At 34.9% G+C, this 27146-nt stretch overlaps 1 protein-coding gene across 2 annotated transcripts in view; it reads right to left on the bottom strand.

Moving 5' to 3' along the window:
* The window catches only part of Dnah12 (dynein axonemal heavy chain 12), a 245694-nt gene that overhangs the window by 192592 nt on the left and 25956 nt on the right, over positions 1-27146 (bottom strand). Inside the window, exons 11-21 of one of the 2 annotated variants that reach the window (XM_010612737.3) lie at positions 26142-26298; positions 25432-25523; positions 21354-21532; positions 17106-17241; positions 15748-15873; positions 14772-14906; positions 14046-14239; positions 13008-13251; positions 7564-7749; positions 5851-6051; positions 1259-1453 (exon numbers count right to left, since the gene is read on the bottom strand). In XM_010612737.3, the coding sequence (XP_010611039.1) occupies positions 1259-1453; positions 5851-6051; positions 7564-7749; positions 13008-13251; positions 14046-14239; positions 14772-14906; positions 15748-15873; positions 17106-17241; positions 21354-21532; positions 25432-25523; positions 26142-26298 (1845 nt within the window). Of the gene's footprint in view, positions 1-1258; positions 1454-5850; positions 6052-7563; positions 7750-13007; positions 13252-14045; positions 14240-14771; positions 14907-15747; positions 15874-17105; positions 17242-17379; positions 17442-21353; positions 21533-25431; positions 25524-26141; positions 26299-27146 lie in introns of those variants that run through there. The other variant, XM_010612736.3, reaches the window with a different exon arrangement.

Here is a 27146-nt window from a genome sequence, read left to right as displayed (position 1 = left end):
CTCTTCAGCCTTCTAATGCAGATCCTTCAACTTCTTAATATGGACTCACACTGGAGCTCCAGGTGAGTTCTAGTGAGGTCTAGGCCTTCAACTTGTGAATGGATCCTCTGGCTCTCCAGCACACAGATGGCCCTTTTGCATTCTTCAATCTGGCTTTGCAGGCAGCCGTTTGTAAACCTACCTTGAAAATCCTTTATATATCATGTTTGTGTGTACTTGTGTACATATACACAAATGTATTAGTTACTTTTCTCATTGCTGAGACAAAATACCCAACATCCAAACTTAAACGGAGAAAGGTTTATTTAGTTTACAGTTTGTAGAGGTTTCAGTCCATGATAGGAGGGCTCCAAGGTAGGGCGGCATGGCAGACGTTTCAGTCCATGATAGGAGGGCTCCAAGGTAGGGCGGCATGGCAGACAGACATTGCAGAGAAGAAACAGTTCATGGCAAGCAGTATGTAACAAAGCAACAATGGTTGACCACAGCTCTTTCTATCTCTCATTTCTATCTCTCATATTTCATCCAGGCTACTTAGGGTGGGTAGCACTCACATCCTTAATCCTAGTACCCTTGATTTTAGCATTGCACCATGAATAGATTCTAGCATCACACATTCTAGATCTAGCCACCTCTGAAAAAGCCGCACCTATGACAGCATGAGGCCCTTTGGGGACATCTAGGCACAAGACAAAACATCTGTCCTTGACCCCCTAAAGACTCATGCATATCCCTTTATACAAAGGGTATTTTAGTCCATCTCTAAAAGTTGCCAAAGTCCCAACAGTTTCAGCACTGCTGGAAAGTCTAAGTTCAAAGTCTCCTCTGAGATTTAAGGCAAACTCTTAGCTATAAGCCTCTGTACAAATGAAAAGAAAGTTAAGCATTTCCAACATTCAGTAACACAAGACAGATATTTCCATTCCAAAAGCTACAGAGGAATAGCAAGGAATGGGAACAAAGCAAGATGAAAATCCAGCAGGGCAAACATTAAATCTCATAGTTCTACTTTCAGAAGACAAATGAATTAAATGTACATGTGACGTAGCTCCTACATATTCCAAAAAGTTATATGTAATATGTTATAAACTGAAAAGTAAAATTATTTAATAATTTTATACTTTCTTATATTTTTCTGAATTTCTATTTTGCACACAAGGAGTAGGTTTTCTTTCTGTAATCAGAAAAAAAGTGTCAAATGCGTTAATCTCCCAAAACAAAGGTTCACCTACTGGAAAAGAGAAAACAAATACTTCACCTTTGGATCTTTTGCACAAAACTTCATGATATCTCTCCAGTGTCTGTCTACTGTATGAAACTGACGTCCTTCTTCTGGCATCTGTTGCATAATGTCCTCAGAACAAAAGATGGGCTCTAAATAGAGCCATTGAGCTTGTACTTTTAACCATTCATCAATTGTTTCTTGTATTCGAATCAGACGGTCCTCCCAGGCCTTAATGAAAAGCATACTATAGTAAATTCTAGTTATTAAAGAAAAATTACAAATCACAGAAAAAAAAGTATTTAAAAATTTACTATCTTTTTATATTAATACAAATAGCTTACAGCTTATGGTTATTTATGGATGTCTCACAAAGGCTTAGATAAACTCTATGAGGTCTAAAGTTTTCCTAAATCATTGGAACTCACATTTGGAAGTGACTGTAAAGTTACTTAACCCATTTCCCTAAACTCTAAGGGGAACCAACCCAAGTCCCCCCCAAATACAGCTATCTCTATGTGAGTGGTTATCAATCATATGTGATTTTTCCTCCCACCCTAGGGAACATTTGACAGTGGAGATGTTTTCATTTATCAGAACCAACAATGGTGAATGGAGGCCAGAAATACTGCTAATGTCCTACAGTATGCAGGACAGCCCCCATAACAAAGAATTACTCATCCCGGGCTGGTGTTACCGCCTGCCTCACAAGTGCAAGGTCCTGAATTTGATCCCCAGTACCAAAAAAAAAAAAAAAAAAAAAAAAAATTACTCATCCTAAAATATCAACGGTTCTATGTTGCATAATCCTGCTCTATATCAATGCAATTTGGAGAGAAAAGAAAGGGAAAAGGATAAGAAAAATGAAAAGATTTAAAAATATATTAAAATAATCTCCCTTATTATCATACATTGCTTAGAGTTAGTAAGATATTTTATTATCTGAAGACTATATAATCTCTCTCTGTTGTTCTTAAATACTGTATGTGGCATAAAATCCTATGTATCAAGAAATTAGACCTCTCATCTTTCTTCTTTTAAAGCTGTAACAAAGCATTTTAAATTTGTTTTTTAAGTTCCTCTTGTTGCACAAGAACTTTCTATAAAAGACATCCAACCCTATCAGGATAGTTCTCAGCAGGCCCATCTCATAGAAAATATCCAGCCTCATATTCTCATAGAAGATCACTACTCTTTGTTTTTGCCAAATAATGGCAGCCAAGATCTTTAATAAAGAGCTATTTGTGCTCAAATTAAATATTCCATATTGTAAATATATAAAAATATCATAAAGTTCCACATATGAGTATAGTTATTAGTTGTCAATTAAAAATCAAATCAAATAAAAATTGTAGCTGGTGAAAAAAAAAACCTACCTTGATTTGAATTCCAGCTCTGTCATTCATTAGCTAGGTTAACTTGGGCAAATTAGGTATCCTCCTGTGCCTTGGTTTCCTTGCCTATATATAAATAATAACAGTGCCTACCTTAAAGGTCTGCTATGGGGATTAAATTGGTTAATAAATGTAAAGCCCATACAGCAGTATCTGGCTTATGGTTAAAAATCGATCAGTATTAGGAAAACAATTGAGTTGTCTTTTTCCCCAATTTACAGAGGCCCTAGTTAAACTTTTTTTTGGCAGGGTACTGGGGATCGAACTCACAATCTTACTCTTCTGAGGCAGGCATGGTGCCACTGAGCTAAATCCCTGGCCCTAGTTAAATTTTGATACTATCTATTGTTAGTTGCTAGACAGAAAGTTACAAGGTTAAGCATCTGTGCTCCCCCTACACCCCATGAAGGTCCTGACTGTTAACATCCTTTCCATGTTTTTTTATTGTAGATAAGGTCTCCCAGAGAAAACCATAAGAACTGCATTAAACCAGCTAAGACTACCTAGTTCCTCTTCTAGGTGGCATAGAGTTAATTTTGTCCATTATAACCTTGTTATAATGCCAAATTCTCTGCAGGGTAGGAGACTACTGTCCACTATCTTTGAACATGCAATGTATAAGAACAAACATGATTTCCAAGCATGCTCAGCAATGTGCCCACCTCTACATGGAATGACAAGTTTCTCCAGTATGAATATGTATGCTTCCCCAGAAAAAAACCCTTGCTTTCTTTACTCAGGGAGACACTGATTTGGGAGTTATCCCCAGCATCTCCTTACTCGATAAAAGTAATGCACCTTTTCAGTCTTATATCTCCTGGTAGCATTTCATTAACTTTGCACTCACCAAAAGGCAAAACCACTGTGCTCAATTACATCATGAAGCTGTTAATTATCATTATTTGTATGCTTTCTATAATTAACCCACATTAACTATAAAGATAGAAAATAAAAAGAATTAAGATAAGACTACAAGAGCAAGAAGCAATTTAAATATGTTCGGGGACCATTTTCATCTTCAGAATTAAGGATTATTTTAATCTTACATCATTGCCTTTTCTCTTTTACTTTCCTTTTTAGTTTTATTTTAGGATTCCCTATTTTTAATGTGCATACAGAGATTTCTTTAACTGAAATACTGAAAGTTTCTCTGGTATGAAAAACTGTAACAGTACACAAGATCCTGATGAGATAATTAATAATGTGAAATAGAAAGTAAAGGGCTAAAGATGTAGGGAAAGTGGGAAGGGTGGGGGAAAGGTAATAAGGGAGAGGAAAAAATATGAGAAAATGAAAAAATGGAAATAAAGTGTTTGTAAAGGGGGAGGGAAGAAGGAGATGAAGGGAGGGCAGGGACAAGGGGAAAAAATGAGAATAAAGACTTATCATGTAAAGGTACAGGATCCCAATAATGAATGTAACTGTACTGTATACCTGGATTGTACCAATAAACTCAATAAAAAGAAAAAAAAAGATAGAAAATAATCTTGAGCCTCAAATATTTCTTTTTCTCATGGGGACAATAATTCATTAATTGCTCTAAAAGAAAGTCATACTAGTTGTTCAAATATAATTAATGAACCATCTATAGAACTTCATACATGTTACAAGAATACAGCATGAAACAGGATCTAGGCCAGTGATGGTGAACCTTTTAGAGAATGAGTGCCCAAACTGCAACCCAAAACCCACTTATTTATCATAAAGTGCCAACATTGCAATTAAACCTGAATACTAAGGTTTTAGTTTAGAAAAATCAACTGTTATCCAATGCTTGGGCGACTTGGCTCGCATGGTGACAGAGAGGGCTGTGTGTGCCCCCTGTGGTACACATGCCATAGGTTCAGCACCGTTCATCTAGGCTTTCTAAAGTTAGAAACAACCCCAACTATGGCTGAGGGTGTAGCTTAGTGATAAGGGTGTGTGTTTAACATTTATGGGTTCTTAGGGTTCAATCCCCATCACCAGAAAAGAAAAAGAAAGGAAGGGAAGGAAAGGAAAGAGAAGGGAGGAGGGAAGGGCAGGGGAGGAGAGGAGGGAAAAAAATAGGGAAAAGGGACAAATAGAGAAATAATATGATGAAGGCCTCAGTAAGCCATTTGGCTAACTCGACTTTGTACGTAAAGTTCACTTAACAAACCTATAAATTCTTCTGACAGGACAAAGAAAACCAAATGAAGTGCACTTAAGAATCTGCACTGAGAGATGGTACCTGGGGTGGAACCCTAGGGTCTAAAGCAGCCAACTGGATTACTACAAATTCTAGGGGGGGGGGCGTGTGTGTGTGTGTGTGTGTGTGTGTGTGTGTGTGTGTGTGTGTGTGTGTGTGGGGTATAAAGCAATGAAGAACAAAGGGCCCTCCAACACTGGGTATGGTGGTACAAGCCTGTAATCCAATACTCGGGAGCCTGAGGCAGGACCTCAAGTTTGAAGCCAGCCTGGGCTACATAGCGAGTTCAAAGCCCAGCCATAACTACCACATCTCAAGGTGGGGGAACTGGGTTCTCTATCTTTCCAGACCCTTGGATATCAAGGTAGCTATCTCTTTTCCCCCTTTCCAATAAAGTGTCCAATAAAATGTCTTCCTTTCTTTAAACTTTAAATCTCTAATTTTTTTCCATTGAGTTTATTGGTATATTTTAGGTATACAGTACAGTTACATTCATCACTGGGATCTTGCACCTTTACATGAAAAAAATGTGTAATTTTTTATTATTAGGATGAAGTTTACAAATCCTGGAGAGCTGCCCACTCGATCCCCTCTCCCATCCCTACACATACACACACACACACACACACACACACACACACACACACACACAGAAAAGAAAGAGCAACATAAACTTTTTTCCAAGCCTATTACCATCACTAGGGAAAATTTTAATAAAACATAATTTTCTTTTCAAAATCATTGATGTCTCAGGTTAGTTGTATAAATTTCCATGTTAATTTAAAAATATTTGTTCCTATATTTCACCTGATAAAATATCAAGGGTATAGTTTTATGATTTGAATAAATATTTTGACTTTTTTCCTTTGGTATCAGGGATCAAACTTGGGATTTTGTGATTGCAAGGCAGCCAGCAGAACCACTGAGCTAAATCCCCAGCCCTTGAATAAACATTTTAAAAGGTACCTTGTTAAATGGATTTATTTCCAAGAGAGTATATATAATATGTAATAAGATTAAAATTTGTATAAATGACCAAGAGCTGCCTATCATATTTAACATACCTTGATCTCTTTTTCAAATGGCTTGATAAAAGGTGAACCTCTCATTGTCTGAGTTTTTATAATTTGATCATCAAGGATTGCTTGAATCTCATCTACTGCAGAAAGAATATAGACTCCAGTATCACGATACAAACTTATATGAAAAGAAATAGCATCCCAAGTTCCTATCATTGTATTCATGGCTTTCTCTAAAGAAAATTCCTGAAAAGGAGAAATAAAGAATAGCACAGTGGGTAAAAAAGGAACTTATTTACTATACTGACTTTCCTAGCTAATTCAATAAATATTTGGTACATTACACTATCTTTAAGATACTTTGTGACTATATAATACACTTTTGTTAGAAAGGGTTTTTTTTTTTTAGGCTGGGGATTTAGATCAGTGGTGCCACCTCCTGCCTTGCAAGCACAAGGTCCTGAGTTTGATCCCTGGTACCAAAAAAAAAAAAAAAAGATAGAAAGGTTTTTTTTTCATAATTTAAAAATTCCTATGAAGAATGTAGTGGTTAAAAATTCACTTGTTATGAAAACTACTGCTATAAGTATCAAATTAAAATAGACAACAGAATAAAATTCCTGTTGGACTTTTTTCTGAAGGAGCCTTTCTGCAGGTAGTGAGTAATCTGAAAATATTTTCTATGTATTTGAAGAACCCTTACTCTATAGCCATACTTACTTTCTAGAATCCTACCCTACATCAAATGCCACACATATATTCATCCAGTAGTCTTGCAATAACTATGTATTAACACAAGTGTATCAGGAGGATATGGCAGAATTACAAAGAAGTCAAAGGGGCTATTTCTAGTCTAGATTCAGGATAAGCAAGAACATTTGTGTGTGTGAAAAAGAGTAACCTTTTGTCACACATACACCCACACACACTGTTATTCAGTACTCTGCACCTTTAACCATAATTCTCCTTCCACTACTATTCAGTACTATATACATTCAACCACAAAGAAAAAAAAAATTTTTTTTTTGGTACCAGGGATCGAACTGGGGACCTTGCACTTGCAAGGCAAGTGGCGGAACCACTGAGTTATATCCCTGACCCTAAAAATTATTATTAGATCAACAAACTCATCAATTTGGTTGTTTTGTTTCTGTCTTTCAGTACTGGGGTTGAACCCAGGACTTTTGCACTGAGCTACATCCCCAGGCCTTTAAAAATAATTTTTTTTTTTTTGGTACTGGAGATTGAACCCAGGACCTTGTTCTTGCAAGGCAGGCATGTTGCCACTGAGCCAAATCCTCAGCCTCCTTATAATTTTTTTATTTTGGGACAGAATCTCATTAAGTTGCCCAGGCTAGGCTCAAACTAGCAATCTTCCTGCATCAGCCTGCCAGAGTGCTATTGATCTTTTTTTTTTTAATTTTAAATTGAATTTACTGGTACATTTGAGGTAGACAGTACAGTTGCATTCATTATTGGGATCTTGTACCTTTACATGCCAGGTCTTGATTCTCATTTTTTCCCCTTGTACAGAATCTCATTAAGTTGCCCAGGCTAGGCTCAAACTAGCAATCTTCCTGCATCAGCCTGCCAGAGTGCTATTGATCTTTTTTTTTTTAATTTTAAATTGAATTTACTGGTACATTTGAGGTAGACAGTACAGTTGCATTCATTATTGGGATCTTGTACCTTTACATGCCAGGTCTTGATTCTCATTTTTTCCCCTTGTGTCAGAGTGCTATTGATCTTTATGCTTACCTTGCTTGCACCTGCACTTATCACTTCAAATTTATCCAAGTATGGTGTAAGGTTCAATTTTAAAATTTTTCTCAGTGTAGTCCCAGAGTCTGGAGTCAAGTCATAACCTACAATTTCTGACATCTGTTTCCAATGACGAGCTCTCATTCCTGGATTGCACAGAATGGAGACAGTAGGAATACAGTCCTAATGGTAAAAAATATATAAACAATAATATTATCTGACTTCAATAAGCAGAGATTCTATAGACAAAACTTTGATAGTATGAATAGTATGATGATTACATGTGTTCAAATTATTTAACACGTTTATATGAGTACAACCAAAGTGTCAGTTAAATTGTAGGAAAAAAACTAACAAAATGATCTTTAAGTTCATCTACAAAAACAAACGTAAAAAATGCCAAGAAAATTATAAAAATAAAAAGAATGAGGGGTAAATGTTCTATAAGATATTAAAGTATATGATAAAAGTGCAATAATTAAAGATCAAGAGGTGGAGGAAGGGGAGTAAGGGGAGGAAAAAGGGAATTAAGATATGTTAGGTACATGTACCAATTCCACACAAGGAATATAAACATTATGTACTGTAATGTATGATTAAAAAACACTTTCCAAGGGAAAAAAATTGTAAGTTGTTATATATACTATATATACCATATGTGGAAATATATGTAGAAATATACATTTATTGGTACATTTTAGGCATACATAATGACAACACTTATCATAGGAAATTTATACCTGTACATGGTACATTCAGCCTTTTTTCCCATTCCCCCTCCCTGCAAACCCCCTCCCTTCCCTATGTACAAAAGCTTTGTTTCAATTTTTTCCTCCATTTTTCACATTTTTTCTCGTCCCTTCCTTCCTTTCTTCTTCCCTTCTCTCTTTTCTCCTTCCCATTTGAACATTTTTCTTCCCATTTCACAAAGTCTATTATATATTTTAGTTCTCATTTCCACTTTCAGTTTCTCATACTAGAGCAACAATGCAGTATTTAAACATCTGTGTCCTATTTCATTTAAGAGTATGGTCTCAAGGTCCATTCATTTAGCTACAAATGTCTGAAGCTTGTCCTTCTTTATGGCAGAGTAATGCTCCACTGTGTTAAAAAAAAAACTGCACATTTTCTTTATCAGCTGGTTGGTTGATGGCCATCTGTGCTGTTTCTAAGATTTAGCTATTACAAACTTGTGCTGCAATAAACATGGGTGTTCATATATCTCTGTAGTATGATGCTTTTAATTATTTCCAGAAGATACCAAGAAGAGAAATAGTTGGGTCAAAGAAACCTCTAGTTTTAGTTTTTTGAGGAATCTTCACACTGATTTCCACAGTGGTGGCACCAGTCTACAGTCCCACCAACAGTGGAGAAGGCTTCCTTTTTCCCCACAGCCCTGCCAGCACTTGTTATCAGTTTATTTCTTGATAGCAGCCATTCTTTCTGGAGTGAGATGGAATCTCAGCACTGTTTTACTTTGCATGTCGTGACTAATGAGTGATGTTGAACATTTTTTCATATATTTATTTGTTGTTTCAACTTCTTCATCTGAGAAGCATCTTTTCATTTCAGATGCCCATTTTTGGATTGGGTCTTTAAATTGGGGGGAGTTTAACTCTTTTGAGTTATTTATATATTCTAGATAGTAGTCCTCTGTCTAATGAACAGCTGGTAGAAACTTTTTCAATGGTTCCAAATGAATTTTAGTGCAGTTCTTTCTAATTCTGTGAGATATGCTGCTGGAATTTTCATTGTGATTGCATTAAATCTGTACAGCAGTTTTGGCAGTGTGGCCATTTTTACTCTTTTGGTTCTTCCTAGTCAAGAACAGGGATATCTTTGCATTTTCTGATATCATCTTTGATCTCCTTTTTCAGAGTACTGTAGTTTTCAATGTAAAGGTATTTTACTTTCTCTGTTAGATTCCTTGGTAATTCTTTTTTCTTTTTGTGGGGGGGATGCTATGGTAAGCAGGGTTGCTTCTCTAATTTCTCTCTGTTATTCATGTAAAAAAGAAAGGCTATTGATTTTTGAGTGTTGACTTTGAAGACAGCTGAATTTGGTTATCAAATCTGGAAGTCTTTTGGTGGAGTTTTTGGGGTCTTCTATGTAGAGTATCATATCACCCACAAATAATGATAATTTAACTTCTTCTTTTCCTATTCTTATTCCTTTTATTTCTTTCTCTTGTCTAGTGGCTAGTGTTTCCAGAACTATATTGTACAAGAAGGGTGACAGTGGACATCCTTGTCTTGTTCCTGATTTTAGAGTGAAAGCTTTCAGGTTTTGTCCATTTAGTGTGACATTGGTTGTTAGTTTGTCATGGATGGCTTTTATCAGATTGAGATAAAGACCATCTACACCAATTTTTTTTCTATCATGAATGGGTGTTGGACCTTGTCAAACACTTTTTCTGCATCTACTGAGAGGATTATATGGTGTTTGTCCTTGGCTCTGTTAATTTAGTGTATTACATTTATTAATTAGTGTATGTTGAACCATCCCTGCATCCCTGGGATGAAACCAACTTGGTCATGGTGTATAAACTTCTTGATGATTTGCTGCATTCTATTTACTAGCATCTTATTGAGGATTTTTGCATTTTCGTTCATTTGGAAGACCGGCCTGTAATTCTCTTCTTTGGTTGGATCCTTCTCTGGTTTTGGAATCAGGGTAATGCTTGTTTCCAGGAATGAAACTCTTTGGTTTCATTAAAGAGTTTGAAAAGTAGCAGCATTAGGTGTTCTCTAAATTTCTTGTAGAATTTAGCAGTGAATCCATCAGGGTCTGGGCTTTTCTTTCTTGGTAGGTTTTTAATTACATCTTCAATTTTGTTGGCTGCTATTGGTTTAGTTAGAATTTTTACATCTTCTTGATTCAGTTTTGGTAATTCATTTATATCTAGGAATCTGTCCATTTCTTCTGTATTTTCCATCTTATTAGAATACAGGTTCTCAATGTAGGTATTGATGATTTTCTGGATTTCTGCAGGGCCTGTTGTGATTTCACCCTTTTCATTCCTAACTGTATGGATTTAAGTCTTTTCTTTCCTTTTTTGATAAGACTGGCTAAAGTTTTTTTTTTTTCAGCTTTATTGGTACATTTTAGGGATACAGTACAGTTACATTCATTGTTGGGATCTTGTACCTCTACAAGACAAGTCTTGATTCTCATTTTTTCCCCTTACCCCTGCCCTCCCTTCACCCCCTCCTCCCCTCCCCATCTACAAATACTTTATTTCCATCTTTTCATTATCTCACATTTTTTTCTTTTCCCTTATTACCCTTCCCCTACTCATCCCACCTTCCCTACAAGACTGGCTAAAGTTTTGCCAATTTAATTTAATCTTCCAAAGAATCAACTCTTCAATTCATTGATTCTTTGTATTGGTTTTTTTATTCTCCATTGCATTAATTTCTGTTCAGATTTTTGTAATTTCCTCCCTCATATTAGCTTTGGGCTTAATTTGCTCTTCTTTTTCTAGAAGCTTGAGGTTCAACTTAAGGTTGTTTATTTGAGCCCGCTGTTTTCCTGATATGGGCATTCACCATTATCAATTTCCCTTATAGGACTGCTTCCATTGCATCCCATAAGTTCTGGTATGTTGTACTGTCATTATTGCTTAATTGTAGAATCTGTCTGATTTCTTCTTTAATTTCATTTGTGACCCACTGGTTGTTCAGGAGGGAAACCTATCAGGATTACAGCAGACTTCTCTATACAAACCTGGCCAGGAGGTCTTGGAATGAAATATTTCCAGCCCTAAAAGATAATAACTTCCCACTCCAACATATGCTAAGCATTCTATTTAAAATCAATGGAGAAATAAGGTATTTATATGACAAGGAGCACTTCAAGAAATTCATGACCACCAAACCAGCATTACAAAAAAATTCTCAAGGATTTCCTAGAAAGAGACAACAATGCCAATAAGAAAAAAAAAAGAATAAACATACCTGATAAACAGCTAAACAGAATGAAAAAAAAAAAAAAAAAGGAAATCAGCAACAAGAAAACAATGCAATGACAGGAATAAGCCAATATCTTCCAGTAATAACTCAATGTGATAGTCTCAAATCTCAAATCAAATAACAGATTGGCAGAACAATTCAAGAAAAAAAACCCCAATAATATGTAGTATACAACAAACACATTTAATTCAAAAAGAAATTCACAGATTAAAAGTCAAAGGATGGAACACCTATGCCACAGGAACCCAGAAAAAACAGTAGCAACTATCCTAAATTCAAATAAAGTGGATACATAGATATAGATATAGATATAGATATAGATGGAAAGAGAGAGAAAGATCCAAGAGATGTAAAAAGGGGAAAGGAAGAGGAATATTTAAAAAAGAATTAAGAAATGCCATGTACATGTACCAACCACCCCTAAGTAATGTACATGTACCAACCACCCCTAAGTAATGTAATCATTATGTACTATAAACATATACCAATAAAAATTTTTTTCAAGGAGAACACTGGCTTCATCTGGGTTTTAGACTTATCTCAGAACTAATTACAGTGATACTTCAGTTGTCAAATGGCTCCAAAATCAAACTAACCACTACCTGAACAGCAAAAAAATCTGCTTGGTGTTCATAATTACTCAATAGTCAAACCAAAAATCTGACTTGAAAAAATCTGTATGGGCTGAGAGTGAGGTAGATGTCACATCTCACCCGGGACACAAAGTGCCCAGACAACATACAGTGCTTGGGTTAGTGTGTTGAAACATTTGTCACAAGGGCTGGGGATTTAGCTCAGTGGTTCTGCTGCCTGCCTTGCAAGCTCAAGGACCCAAGTTCAATCCCCTGTACCTAAAAAAAAATTTGTTACTGTCAGGTGTGTGTGTGTGTGAGTGTGTGTCCACTTTATTTGTGTAAAATATTGTAACCATGACTCCAAAGAAAGTTAGTGATACCAGTAGTAAAGCTAAGAGGAAAATTGTGAGACCCACGATAGTTAAAGAAAGAAATCATTGTAAAATGTGTTAAAGTCCTGGAAGAATGAACTTACAAGTGTAATTTTGGAGCTCAGAAACAATTATTTGGTTTTCCATTATTTCTTATGGGAAAAATATGTTCAGTCCTCATACTTTTCAGTTTTCAAACACAAATTAGGAATGCACTAAATTTGACGACTGAAGTATGGCCAGAGAGATGATGTATGTTTGTTTGTTTTTTGGTACCGCGGATCAAACTTGGGTGGCAGCACCACTAAACTAAATCCCCAGCAAGAGAGATGATGTTTTTGAATTGGTTCATCTTGAATTAATGCCCAATAAGGATAAGACTGACTAGATGCTGACCAATCTGTTTTATACATAACTATACTGGTGCTATAGACAAAGCACAAGATCAGAGGATATATTTTATATTTTACATAATACATAACAAAATTAAAAATATTAAAATACCATTAAATATATGCTTATACCTTGAAAGCCTTTATCTGCTCCATTATTATACTGCACATAGTAATTGTAGGACTCTCTTTTGGCTCTTCTTCAGGTTTATCTTCTGTCACAGATCGTTTTCTTGCTGCTTTTCTTCTTTCTTGTAATTCTTTTTTATGCTTCGCTTGGAAAAATTTAAGTGTCTTAAAAATTTCTCGGGAAAACTCATCTACATCCACTTCCAGGCTTTCCCCATTGAGGTCCAAAAACCCTCCATCCATCCACCTGAAAGTAAAGAAAAATAGTATCAAACTCTATTTTAGATCTTTTAGACTAGACCTTTCAGTTTTGTAAAAGAGACAACAATGGCAAGAGCAGTTAACTGTTTTTCTATGTCATACATGTAGAGTTTATAGAAGAGATACAAAAAATAATCATCATTTTAGCTACATTACATGGGCTAAAATATATATTGGACTACTAATGGAATGTAGATTTGACCCCATACTTGTAGTTTTTGATATAAATATTAGGCAAATTAGTAAACTGCATAAAAATGAATTGACTCTAGAAAACTCAAATGATACTTTAGAAATTACAAGGTTCAAGGCTGATGTTATAGCTCAATGGTAAAGGGCCTGCCTTGCATGTGCAAGAACCATGGCAATCCCCAACACTTCAAAAGTAATAGTAGCAGGGCAGGGGATTTAGCTCAGTGGTGTCGCTGTCTACCTCTCACGCACAAGGACCCAAGTTCGACCCCTGGTAGCAAAAAAAAAAAAAAAAAAAAAGTGCTAGTTGTGGATCCCGAAATTCCCATTTTAATATCCTATATGATACTTGATTTTCACTCAAATGAATAAGTCCTACTTTTAAACACTTAACTAGAAGAAACAGAGCTGAGTGTGGCAATATGCCTGTAATCTCAGTACTCAGGAGGCTGAGGCAGGACTGCCGTAAGTTCAAGGCCAGCCTGGACAACACAGTGAGACCTTGTCTCAAAAAGAAATAAAAACAACTTACATCTTAACCATTCTTTTATATATTTGCTTAATTATTATTATATTATCATAAATTACCGTTTTTCTGCTCGCTGCCACTTCAAAACAAGATTAAAAAACTTCTGATAGGGTTCAATGTTATTTTTTAAGTTATCCAGTTCAGGATAGTTTGTTAATTCCCATTGGAATAGTTCCTCTTCTTTATTAATAAACTGAACTGCTTCTTCAGATTCCTGAATACGCTTTTGTAGTTGTCTTACATCTGTCACATACTGAATGCAAATAATTTTATCACAAGAAATATCAAGTACATGATAAAAATAAGAGTATATGATACTGCATAGGGTATATCCTTATATTTGCACAGCAACTATAAATATTATATTAACTTCACAATATTATACAGATAGAGAATAATGTATAGTTATGTCTGCAATTAGAAAAGTCACAAGAAAGATCACATAAGAGGGCTGATGGTGTGGCTCACTGGTGGAGCCCCTTGCCCAATATGCATCATGCCATAGGTTCCATCCCCAGCACAGAAAGAAAAGAAAATCACATAGAATGACTAGCACCAGTTCCAAGCATAATAGCCAAGTAAATCTTTGTTTGACATAGAAAGCATATGTTTTTAATATTTTAAATTATGTTATTATCATGTATTAATATACAGGCTGGTCATAGATACTATCTTGATTTTTTTTGTTTTTTGGTACCAGGGATGGAACTCAGGACCTTACACTTGCAAGGCAAGTGGCAGCAACACTGAGCTAAATCCCCAGCTCTCGTGAATATTTATCAGACCTGCTGCATGCGTTCCAGCTCTGCAAATTCTGTAAACTCTTCCATACGACGTGATTCTTTTTCTACTTCCAAAATCAATTTCTCTCTCTTGGCTACTAGTTCATTCTCTCTTTTATGTTTAGCATTCTCAATGAGCTTTTAAAAGATAATTTAATATTAATTATTGCGCTTCAAAAGTAATTATCAAATAAGAAATCTAAATTATTTGTATAGTAATATAAACCAACAGAGAAAATGAATAAAAAATAAAACAATATCTATAATGACTGATATAAAAACACAAAGAATAACTTAAATTTAACTTGTGTCAGGTATTTTGTCCCACAAACGAGAGAGTAACTAAGACATCTATTTTACCTCCAGTTGTAGAATATACTTATTTATACTAGGCCTTTTTCAATTTTGAAATAACAGTCAGATACAAAACTATATTCAGATATAAAATCCTGAATCCGCTACCTCTTATTTCTGTGATATTAAGCAACTTACTCAACTTCTCTGTTTCATTTCTCATCTATAAAATTTTTCTCACCTATAAAATAGGGATATAGGACCACCTGGAACTTTTATGAATATTTAAAGTTTTAATAAATGAGAGCTGGGGCGTGGTGGCACATGCCTGTAATCCTAGTACTCAAGAGGCTGAGGCAAGAGGATTGCCTTGAGTTTGAGGCCAGTCTGGGCTAAATAATGAGAACATATCTCAAAAAATTAATTAAAAATGAAAAGCATTTAGTTCAGTACTGAATTTAATTAGTATAAATAATATGCATAGTAACTATGACTTCTTTAATGTCATTTCCCCTACTAAATATTTGAGTTAAGCCCAAAAGCCTCTCTTAAGCCTATTATAAATTTTCCAGACTCTAACTTATACCGATATATGAGATCTACCTTTTTAAAGGTAGATGGCAAAAAGTATAACAATTATGTACAAATGAATGTCAGAATAAAAAAATATAGAAAATATATTTACCTCATCATTTTCATCAAAGATAGGATTAATCTTCTTAGGCCACAGGAGAACACTGGCATTTAAAGTTAAGTCTTCTTGAGGAAATAGAAAAGTATCTAAAAAGTAGCTCATCTGATGTTTAGATTCCTACAAGAGAAGCTCTAGCTATCACACATCAAATAGAAAATCTAAGGCTTTATTAAAAAGACAAAAACAAATGATCTCTAAGATTCCTTCAAATTTAAATGTGACTCAGATTATTAACTATATTTTATATACTACCCAAATCACAGAGGTATTTCAATAGCTGTAGCATTTACTTGGCTCCTAGCCACACCACTGCACTTTTATACTGGCAATAAAACGTTTTCCTAAAAAATAAATGTGGGCTTTACATATCCCCATAATGTACCTTTTCTAAAAATTTACCATGATGTCCCTTTTAAGGAAATCCCAATAAACTATGGACTTTATTTAACAATAATATGTCAACACTGATTTATTAATTTTAACAAATGCTCCATGTTGATGTAAGGTGTTTAATGTGAAAAAACTATGTATGGGGGGGAAACTAAGTGGGAAGCGGGAAGGAGCATGTTAGGAGAATTTTCTGTACCAACTCCTCAATTTTTCTTTGAATCTAAAATTGTTCTGAAAATCAAATCTATTAATTATTTTTACAAATTAACCGTATTTCTGTATGCAAGAAACAAACAAGATGAAAAAAATGTAAATGCTGTCAAATACAAAAGATATTAATACTTGAAAAAAAACTAACAAAATATGTGTACAGCCTCTATAGAAAAAAACTATAAAACACTGAGCAATGTTAAAGAAGAGAAGAGTAAAAGATTTATCATAGGGCCGGATATTTAGCTCAGTGGTTCCATGCTTGCCTCATAAGCATAAGGTCCTGAGTTCTATCCCGGGCCCACCTCCCCCCCAAAAAATTATAATAAATAAGTCTGTTCTCTCAATCATTCATTTAATAAATTCCTAATCAAAATCTCAATAGATTTTTGCAGAATGTGAAAATCTGATTCTAAAATTGATATGAAAATGCTAAGGACCAAAAACAAGCAAAAAAACTCGATGATAAATAGAAAAAGAAAAACAAATGTATTACCTACTATTATCACTTAGTTGTTGACATTAGTGTAGTCTTAATACAAGGAGAGGCAAAAGGCCCAATGGAGGTAAACAGAATGCCTCGAAACAGATCTGCACATGTATGGACATTTGATATACTATGGAGGTGGCAACGCAGAGCAGCAGGAGTGGTCACTTCAATAAACACTATATGTTTTACACATTCTCATTACGTACATTATGTTTCACAACAACAAAAAAATTAAAATATGTAAGTAAAAGTTTCTTACCTGAATCCTTAAAACCAATTCTTGAATTTTTATAGTCCGAGCTTTTTCTATATAAGCTATCAGATCCATCATCTCTTCTGTAGTCTCAGGGACTTTTAAAGCACGTTCCTTAATTGCTTCAAATTCACTGCAAATACTAATATAATATTCTATTTTATTATACTTACAGCAATTAATAGTATATTCAGAGTATTTTGCTATATTTATACAATAAGAACATTTCCTAAAAATAATCACTTAGCTCATTATATATAATATATTACATCCATCATCTCTTCTGTAGTCTCAGGGACTTTTAAAGCACGTTCCTTAATTGCTTCAAATTCACTGCAAATACTAATATAATATTCTATTTTATTATACTTACAGCAATTAATAGTATATTCAGAGTATTTTGCTATATTTATACAATAAGAACATTTCCTAAAAATAATCACTTAGCTCATTATATATAATATATTACACATAATCTAGAAAATTAAGGTATTATTTTCATGTGAAATCACAGATACTAAATTTTTTCTAGTGATCTCTTTGAGCCTATTGAATACCTATATAAGCAGTGCGGCCTAGTGTCCACCTTGGATCAGTCTAAATTCTGGCTTAGTTGCTAGTTATTAGCTTGTGAACTTATGCAAATCTGAAAAGTCTAGGTACACAAAATGAAGGTGTTAAAGTATCTCTTACTAGATTATTATAATTCAATAATGAATGCAAAGGTTCCAACACATAGTACACTCTCACTTACTATTAAATATAATTATTAGTACAAACATGAATTATCAGTGCCTCTTGTGAAATGTGACAGTATACCAAATAAAAAGATCAAATGATTATTATGTATATTTTTTGTTTTTGTTTTTTGAGACAGGATCTCACTATATAGTTGAGACTGACCTGGAACTCACTATGTAGCCGAGGCTGATCTAGAACTCACAGCGATCCTCCTGCCTCAGCCTCCCAAGTGCTGGGATTACAGGTGTGCACCACCAAGCCCAGCTCTATTATTATATACTTTTAATCCTATAATTCATTTAATAAAATAATATTCCTGTGCCTTAAGATAACTGTATTGTTATATTATTACCAGAAATTTTCAAGGGAAAAGCCCTCCCAAAAACTAAGTATAAAAATGATCAACAATTTTAAAAGTAAATTTTAGTTCATGAAAATATTTCACATATTATGTGGGGGAATTATTCGTTTTTTAATAAGTAATTTGAGCACCTACAATGTGCTAAGCAAATTTCTAAGCAACAGAGATATACCAGCAAATAAAATCAAGTCCCATCATAATAAAGCTTACATTTAAGCAAAGGAGAGACACAAAAGTGCATAAAATATGCAAGTTAACAAGTGTTGGGAAGGAAAAATGAGCAAAGTCAGGGGGAAAAGTGTAAGGAAGGTGTCACTATCTCATTCAGAATGGTAGGGAGGACCGGGGCTTTAGATCAGCGGTTCGGTGTCCTGCCTTGCAAGCGCAAGGACCCAAGTTCAATCTCCGGTACCAAAAAAAAAAAAAAAAGAATGGCTAGAGACGGCCTTTCCAGACAAGTAACATCCAAGGTGAGGGAAGACCTGCTCACCTGGACAGCACATAAACTACCATGAGAGAAGAAAAAAGTGAGGCATGAAAGTATCAAGAAAAAAGCTTCCAGGAAGAAAAACCACTTTGTATTATGCCATCGATATTGTTCTTAGCAGGACTGTCAAAATTCAAGAAAGAGGTGAGTTCTTATACTTTACCAAACTCAGTATCTTTCTGTGTGGTATGCTTTTGCACAAAGCATGCTGATAAACACTTTCTAATATTCATACGCTATTTATTCATTTAAAAATATTTATTTGGTGTCTATTGCCTGTCAGCCATGATGTTACATGCTTTCCAACTGTTATGTCTATGGATGTGAAGGTGATCTGGCTGCAACATTTGTCACCCGCTCGATTGTCAGGATTGATTTGGTCAATCTGGCTGGCTAGGCAGGTATCCCTTCCTTCCTCACTGCTCCACGTGCATCCCTCCCAAGCATCTGGGAGTCCAGTTGAAGAGGACGGCCACCTTTTCCTCCATCAAGGCTATGCAAATAGCTGTGCTTTCCTGCTAGAACCTCCAAACAAGCTTTCAAATGTTACTGTGATCATAACATTAGATTTGCAAAGGCTTTGAGGTAGTAGTAACTTGGCAAACATTAGGAATGGCAAACAGACCAGTATGAATCCAAAGGAAAGATCCTAGTATGAAAGTGGGAAGGTGAGCAGAAGTCAGACCACATAGAGCTTTAAAGTTAATTTGGATTACCAAAAACACAGAAGGGATGTATTAAATGTGGATAATGCAAAAAGAACAGTTATCCTCCTGGGGACCTTATTTCTTGACAGAACAGAATCCATGTCCCCTGGGAAGAGATATCTCAGCAAAAGAGACAATATGATGAGAACAAAGTAGTCTAAGCAGAATCTAAACTGAACCATGACTAACAACCCTACTCTTAACCTCATGCTTCACATTTCCTCTATCTTAAGTATGGAATTCAAATAGGAAGGAATTAAAAATAAACTAAATAAACACATGAGGCCTTTTAATCTGTTCTTATGTCATGGGTTTATAAGATATAGCTATTTTGACAGAACTGAAAGAATTTTCCAAAACAATCATAACTGCAACAAAAACTTTAAGATTTTACAAGAGATGGAGGTCAGGGGAAGAGAGGAAAGGGAAAGGGGATGTAAAAAGAATTAAGATATGTTACATACATGTAGCAACTCCTCATGATGAATGTAATCATTATGTACTTCAAACATGTACAATAATTTTTAAGTTGACTATATACATTACATTAAATATATAATCATTTTGGTATTAATTATGCCATTGTCATTGCTCTTAGCAGGATTGTCAAGGCTCTCAAAAAAGTGTTTAAATTCTAATCTTTTACTGTTTTTGATATCTTTTTATGTGATATACTTTTGTACAAAATATGCTTTCTGAAAGTCAGATACTGTTCATTCACTTTAAAATATTGGGTGCCTGTTGCATGTCAGCCATGGTGTTAAATGCTTTCCAAATGTTATCTGTGATCATAACATTAGACTTGCAAGGAAGATATTCTTCACAGTTGACACAACAGGAAACTGGAGGTCAGGAAAATTAAGTAACTTGCCCAGAATTATGCGATCAGCTGATGACAAAGGCAAGATTCAAGTTTAGGTCTCTCTTATTTTAAAGCATGTAACTTTTTCACACTACTTCTGGGCAAATAAACAGAAAAGCTAACATTTATTAAGTATCATGTATCAGGCACTGTGCTAGTTGTTATATATTTATTAGCTATCTTTACAGAAGTTACAAACTCAGATGCCTTTGAAGTAGAGAGTAAACAAATGAATTTAAAGATGAGTTGCTTCTACAATGGGTAAACAAATGATAGGACACATTCTCTTTCTAAAGCTGCATGTTGCTGGGCCTGATGGTTCACACTTATAATCCCAGTACTTGAGAGGCTGAGCAGGAGGATTGCCAGGATTTGAGTTTGAGGCCAGCCTGGGCTACATAGTGAGACCCTGTCTCAAAAAAACAAACAAAAAGAAAACTTAGTTTCAAAACCTAGCATTAACTTCATCAAAGGTTAACTCACTGGTGAGTTAGCTGAATGGGCAAGGAGGTGAAGCTTAGTGGGAAGCAGTGAGTCATGGGAGGATGACCTTGGGGACTGTAGCTGGTCCCTCGCCCCTTCCTCTCTGGCTGTTCCTCTGCTCTCTGCTTCCTGCCTCTATAAGGTGCACAGGTTTCCTCTGTCATGATGTTTTAGTTTTGGAGCCAGCCGACTATGGACTGAAACCATAACCAAATTGACTCTCTACTTCTTCAAGTTGTGAGTGTCAGGTATTTTTTCCCAGATGAGAAAGTCAACTAATACAAGTATCAACCAAAAAGATTCCAAAACTTATCTTTGTTTTAAACTAACTTTTATTTATTTTTTGGTACCAAGGATCAACCTCAGTACCTCGCACTTGCGAGACAGTCATGGTGCTAAATACCCACCCCCAAAACTAATCTTGAATCTTACTGACCAAAAAGAATCTAGCTCAGTGGATCTACAAAGGAACCTTTTTAGGAGGCAACTAAGGAGGAAAGGTGGTAAGTACAATACTTACGTATATATTTTAGTCTTTTATCTTTAAGAGTTATTATATGAGAATATTTCTTTTGACCCTATTTTTCTGAGTATGATACTTAATTCTACTTACCATTGATTTTCTTTTCTATGTTTTGAAGCTATGTCACTTAATAACATGTTTGCAAAGGCTCTTGCTTTATTTGTCAGGCCTGTCTTCAAATCCTCACAATCCAAACGCACCATAGGATAATGAACCCACTGAGGCAAAAGCATTATTTCTGAGGCAAGACTGAAAAATTTTTCTATAAACTTAAAAAAAAATTAAAATAGATTTTCTAATTTATCAGTGATTTTATAGAACTATATTTTGGTTAAATTCTTAATCATATAAAGACAAATTCATTTCATTTTGCTAAGTAAACAAAATTGTTCCCATTTTGCATAAATCTGTGTGTGTGTGTGTGTGTGTGTGTGTGTGTGTGTGTGTGTACAGGCACGTGTACTGGAGACTGAGCCCAGGGCCTCACTGACATTAAACATACATTCTGCTACTGAGTCTAACCTCTAGTCTCCATAAATCTTTTGTTTTAAACCTAACTTTTCAGCAAGGAATTTGTCAATCTGCCATTTTTTTTCTTGGTCCTAGGAATCAAACTCGGGAACTTGCACTTTCCAGGCAGGCATGGCACTGCTTAGCTAAATCCCCAACCCAATCTGTTATTATTTTATATGTATTACACACATGTATGTATGTATATATGTATATGTATATATGTATATGTATATATGTATATGTATATGTATATATATGTATGTTTTGGTCTCAATTTCATTAATTTCCTCTCTTGTCTTTATACTTTCTTTCCTTGTACTAGCTTTGCTTTTGGATTGTTCTTGTTTTTTCTTGAACCTTGAGGTGCATCATTAAGTCATTTATTTAGGCTCACTATGTTCTTCTGATGAGGGCATTAACAAGTATAAACTTCCCTCTTAGGACTGCTTTTATTGAGTCACACAGGTTCAGGTATATTGTATCGGTATCATCATTTGTTTCTAAGAACTCTCTAATTTCTTCCTTGACTTCTTCTGTGACCCTCTTCACTATGTTAAACACTGAGTAACCGTATGATCTAGCAATTCTCATCCTAGGCAGACACTCAAGAGAAAATATTCATCCCACAAAAACTCACACATGAGTGTTCATAGGTGTTTCATTCATAATACTCAAAAAACCAGAAATAATCCAAATGTCTATTAACTTATAAATAGGAACTGTGGAATAGATATCCTACAGAGGATATGTTCCAACAGCCCTAGTGAATACCTGAAAGTGCAAAAGTTGCAACCCCATATATGTTTATCCCATGTGTACATATCTGTGCTAAGGCTTAATTTATTTGTCATGTTAGTGTGGTCTCTCTGTTGCATACATACAAACTCTTATTGTACTTATATTTTTAGGCTACAGTTGACCTCAGGCAACTGAACGCAGAAAACAAATTCATGGATAAGGGGATAGTACTGTGTATCTGTAAAATGGAATACCATTCAGTCATGAAGAGGATGATGTACTCCTACACAAAAGAACTTTGAACATGTCATGATAAATTAAAGAATCCAGGCACAAAAGACAACGTACCTTATTATTTAGCTTATATGAAAATTCAGCACACACAAATATGTAAGACAGAAAACATGAGTAGTTGTTTAGAGCTTGTGCTTGGGATGAAAAGTAAAAGCCATAGGATATAGAGTGCTTTTTTTTTTTTAAGATGGATCAAATGGCATATGGCAACTGTAAATATACTTTAAATATTTACATAATGTGTGAATTATACTTCAGTAAAGTTCCTTATAAAAATAAAAGCTAGAGTATTTGTATCAGAAAAAAATATTTTGAAAAATAATTTTTTTTCAGGGATAAAAGGGGCATTCCATACTAATAATGGGCATACATCAAGGTTTAACCCTAAATATGTATGCATCAAGAAATAGAACTTCAGGGCCAGGGATTTAGCTCAGTGGTTCGGTGGCCTGCCTCGCAAGTGCAAGGACCCGAGTTCAAAAGAAATAGAACTTCAAAAAAAAAAAGAAAGAAAGAAATAGAACTTCTGCGCCAGGCGTGGTGGCACATGCCTGTAATCTCAGCACTTGGGAGGCTGAGGCAGGAGGATCGTTGTGAATTCAAGACCAGCCTAGGCTACATAGTGAGTTAAAGGTCAGTCTCAACTACATAGTGAGACCCTGTCTCAAAAAAAAAAAAAAAAAAAAAAAAAAAAGAACTTCTACTGCCTGCGGGGTAATAAATCTGCCAATGACCACCTGACTGAACTCAGAAACCTGATTCCATTGCCAACCAAGCCTTTAATAAAATTACAGCCCCAGCTGACAGCTTGGCTATAAACTTAGGAGAGACCTTGAGACACAGGCATCTCATTGTCCTACCTGGATTCCTGACCTATAGATAATGTGAGATAACCAACTTTATTTTTAGGTCACTACATTTTGGGAGTAGTTTGAGTTTATCCCAGGAAAGCAACACTGGGTTAACATATAAACATCAATAAATATAATTCAAAACATTAACAGACAAAAAGAGAAAAATCATGTGATCAACTTAATATATGCAGCCAAAGTATCTGACAAAATCCAGCACCCTCCTATGATTAAAAAAAAACTCTTCTGTAATCCCAGCATTCTAGAGACTGAGGCAGAAGGATTGTCATGAGTTCAAAGCCAGCCTGGGCTGCATAGCGACTTAAAGGCCAGACTGGAATACATAATAAGACCCTGTAAATGAATGCATTTAGAGAGAAAAGGGAAAACAAAATCTGGATTTGCAAATTACACTATATACATATACTGAAACTTTTAAAGAATCTTTTAAAGAAAGCTGTTAGAACCAATAAATTGTCAAGATAAAGGATCAATATACAAAAATTGTTTGTAGCTGGAGATTTAGCTCAGTGGTGCTGCCACCTGCCTCCCAAGCGCAAGGTCCCAAGTTTGATCCCCAGTACCCAAAAAAAAAAAACAAACAAAAAATTGTGTTTGAACATATTAGCAATGAAAATCAAAATTGCTATTAAAACAACAGATTTATAAGATTTGTACAAGACCTGGACAATATAAACCACAAAATGTTGAGAGACAGTAAAGAAAGTCCAAAACATTTGAAATACATACTATGGTGATAAATTGAATGATTCAATTTTAAGACGGCAATTCTTCCCAAATTCACAGATATTCAATGTAATCAATCCTAACCAAAATCCCATCTGGTTTCTTTAGAAATGAATGGGCTGTTTTAAGACTTTTATGAAAATAAAAAAGGCCTACAGTAGTCAAAATCATTTTGAAAAAGTACAAAATTGGTGAACTTACACTATGATTTAAAAACTTATAATCATGACTGTGGTCCTTGCATAAGAATAGATACATACATCAACAGAAAACAACAGATAATTCAGAAACAGACTTACAAATATAGAAGTAAAAGATGCCAAGACAATTTAATTGAGAAAAGATAATGTTTACATAAATGATTCTGGAGTAGCTTGGATATTCATGTAGAAAAAATTGAACCACAATCCATATCCCTCCCACATCATATACAAGAGTTAATTTGTGATGGGGCAGGTATAAATGTAAAAGCTACAACTATAAAAACTCTAGAAGAAAAAAATGTAAGTAAATCTTTATAATCATAGAATAGGAGAAGATTTCTTAGGACACAAAAAACATTTCACTAGGCGCCCGAATGTGAAAGGAATTGTTTTAAATCAATGGATGAGTAAACGAATGCCTAAAAGAAATTATGTGGTGGTGGGATGGGTAGGGGAAGGGTAATAAGGGAAAAGAAAAAAATGTGACATAATGAAAAGATGGAAATAAAGTGTTTGTAGATGGGGAGGGGAGGAGGGGGTGAAGGGAGGACAGGGACAAGGGGAAAAAATGAGAACCAAGACTTGTCATGTAGAGGTACAAGATCCCAGCAATGAATGTAACTGTACTGTATCCCTAAAATGTACCAATAAACTCAATTAAAGCTGAAAAAAAAGAAATTATGTGGTGAACTGATGAGTTTGCTAAAATGTTAGTTCAGATAAGTTACTTACATTAATTGAAGCATATATATCTAGAATAAAAAGATCCTAATTAGAAAATAAATTTTAAAAGCATTAATAAAAACCAAAATTACCCCTTACCTCTGTATATTCATCAAAAGTATGATCTTCTGCCTGAAAAGCCTCTATCATCTCAACTGCAGTCCCATCAAGGAGCCAATTATAGTTTTCAACTAAAAATTAATAATCTAATTAAAATCTTAATAGCGCTTCTAAAAAGTTAAAGTGCTTTTTATATGATCATGCAATTGGTACTCTACTCAGCTATTATAAATACATGGATTATTACATTTAAAGAAATAGGAAAAAAGAAATTTGATAAGCCAATCAAATTAAATAAAACTTTAAATGAAGCTAATAGACTACTGGAGGCTTTTTAAATAATTTAGGGGTACAGATATGCCAGTTAATAGATGATTTGGGTTAACAGTCAAATAACAACTACCCATCCTGACCTCACATACTTGCAGAGACCAATAAAACTGAGCTGCAAAACTATTCTCAGAAATTATCTTGACTTTTACCCTTTATTTATTTTCCTCCTTATTCCAACATCTATTCTTTCTACTCTTTGATTTTACCACCCTGCTTCAGTTGATATTCTCCCTTTGGATCAGGCAACAAAATTCAAATTTGTTAGGTCTGATGCTTGACTATACCAAAAGCAAACATGTGCTCACTTTAGGCTCTTCATCTCTCTCCAAACAGTCTGACAAATAAACATCTGACCAAATCCTAGTCAAAAATAAAATAATAAAAAGACACATTAACATTAAAAATGTCACATATACCATATGTCTCATAATGTTTTCTTGCATCTTCTAAATTCTGCTGTACTGCTGCCTTCAGGGTATTAAGAGCCCACTGTAACACATGTTCAGGAAGTTCTGTGTCAAGATTTACAGGTGTTGAAGTTCCTGATAGCCAAGAGGGTACTGTTTGGACATTCTGCAACAAATGAAAATAAAATATATATAATAAATATCTAACTGTGCAGTTGGTCTGTATGGAGATCTTATACTATATTTTTTTAACAGGCTTGTTTGGTCCAAGAAAAGGTAATGCAACACAAAATAATATTATAAAAGTGAAGAGTTTGCAGTTCAATATAAAAACAAATTTTGTCAGGCATGGTGGTGTGTGCCTATAATCCCAGCACTCAAAAGGCTGAGGCAGGAAGATTGCTGTAAATTCAAAACCATCCCGGGAGCCGGGCATGGTGGTGCACACCTGTAGTCCTAGCACTCAGGAGGCTGAGGCAGGAGGATTTCTATGAGTTGGAAGCCAGTCTGAGCCACACAGCAAGACCTTGCCTCAAAAGGAAAAAAAAAAAAGTCATAGTGAGTTCAAGGCCAGTCCAAACTACAAAGTGAGACCCTGTCTCAAAAACAAAACAACAGATTGGGTCGGTTTTCTATCATTCAATGTTTTTTAATTATAATGTCAACATGATTATACTAAAAAAAAACTCTAGAAAGAACAAATATTAGACCTTGTTCTTAAAAAACTTGCACCTCAGTAAGGGAGATCAGACAAGCATAAAAATATCAGTTCATAACTATAAGAACAAAAGAAGGAATGAATATATCATCTTTAACCAGGAGATGTTTTCAAAGAAAAAGCACTTTAGGGCCGTGGATTTAGTTCAGCGGTTCAGTGGCCTGCCTTGCAAGCACAAGGACCCGAGTTCAATCCTGGTACCCCCCAAAAAAAACAATAAAAAAAACCAAAAATCACTTTATAATTTAAAATAATTTGGGGGAAGAAAATAAAGAACTACAACATATATATATATA

Source organism: Fukomys damarensis, unplaced genomic scaffold, assembly GCF_012274545.1.
Source record: "Fukomys damarensis isolate Sample0158 unplaced genomic scaffold, DMR_v1.0_HiC HiC_scaffold_28, whole genome shotgun sequence".
NCBI classification, from domain to species: domain Eukaryota; kingdom Metazoa; phylum Chordata; class Mammalia; order Rodentia; family Bathyergidae; genus Fukomys; species Fukomys damarensis.
The sequence above is the reverse complement of the archived record's forward strand: the minus strand, read 5'-3'. Positions and strand labels throughout refer to the sequence as shown.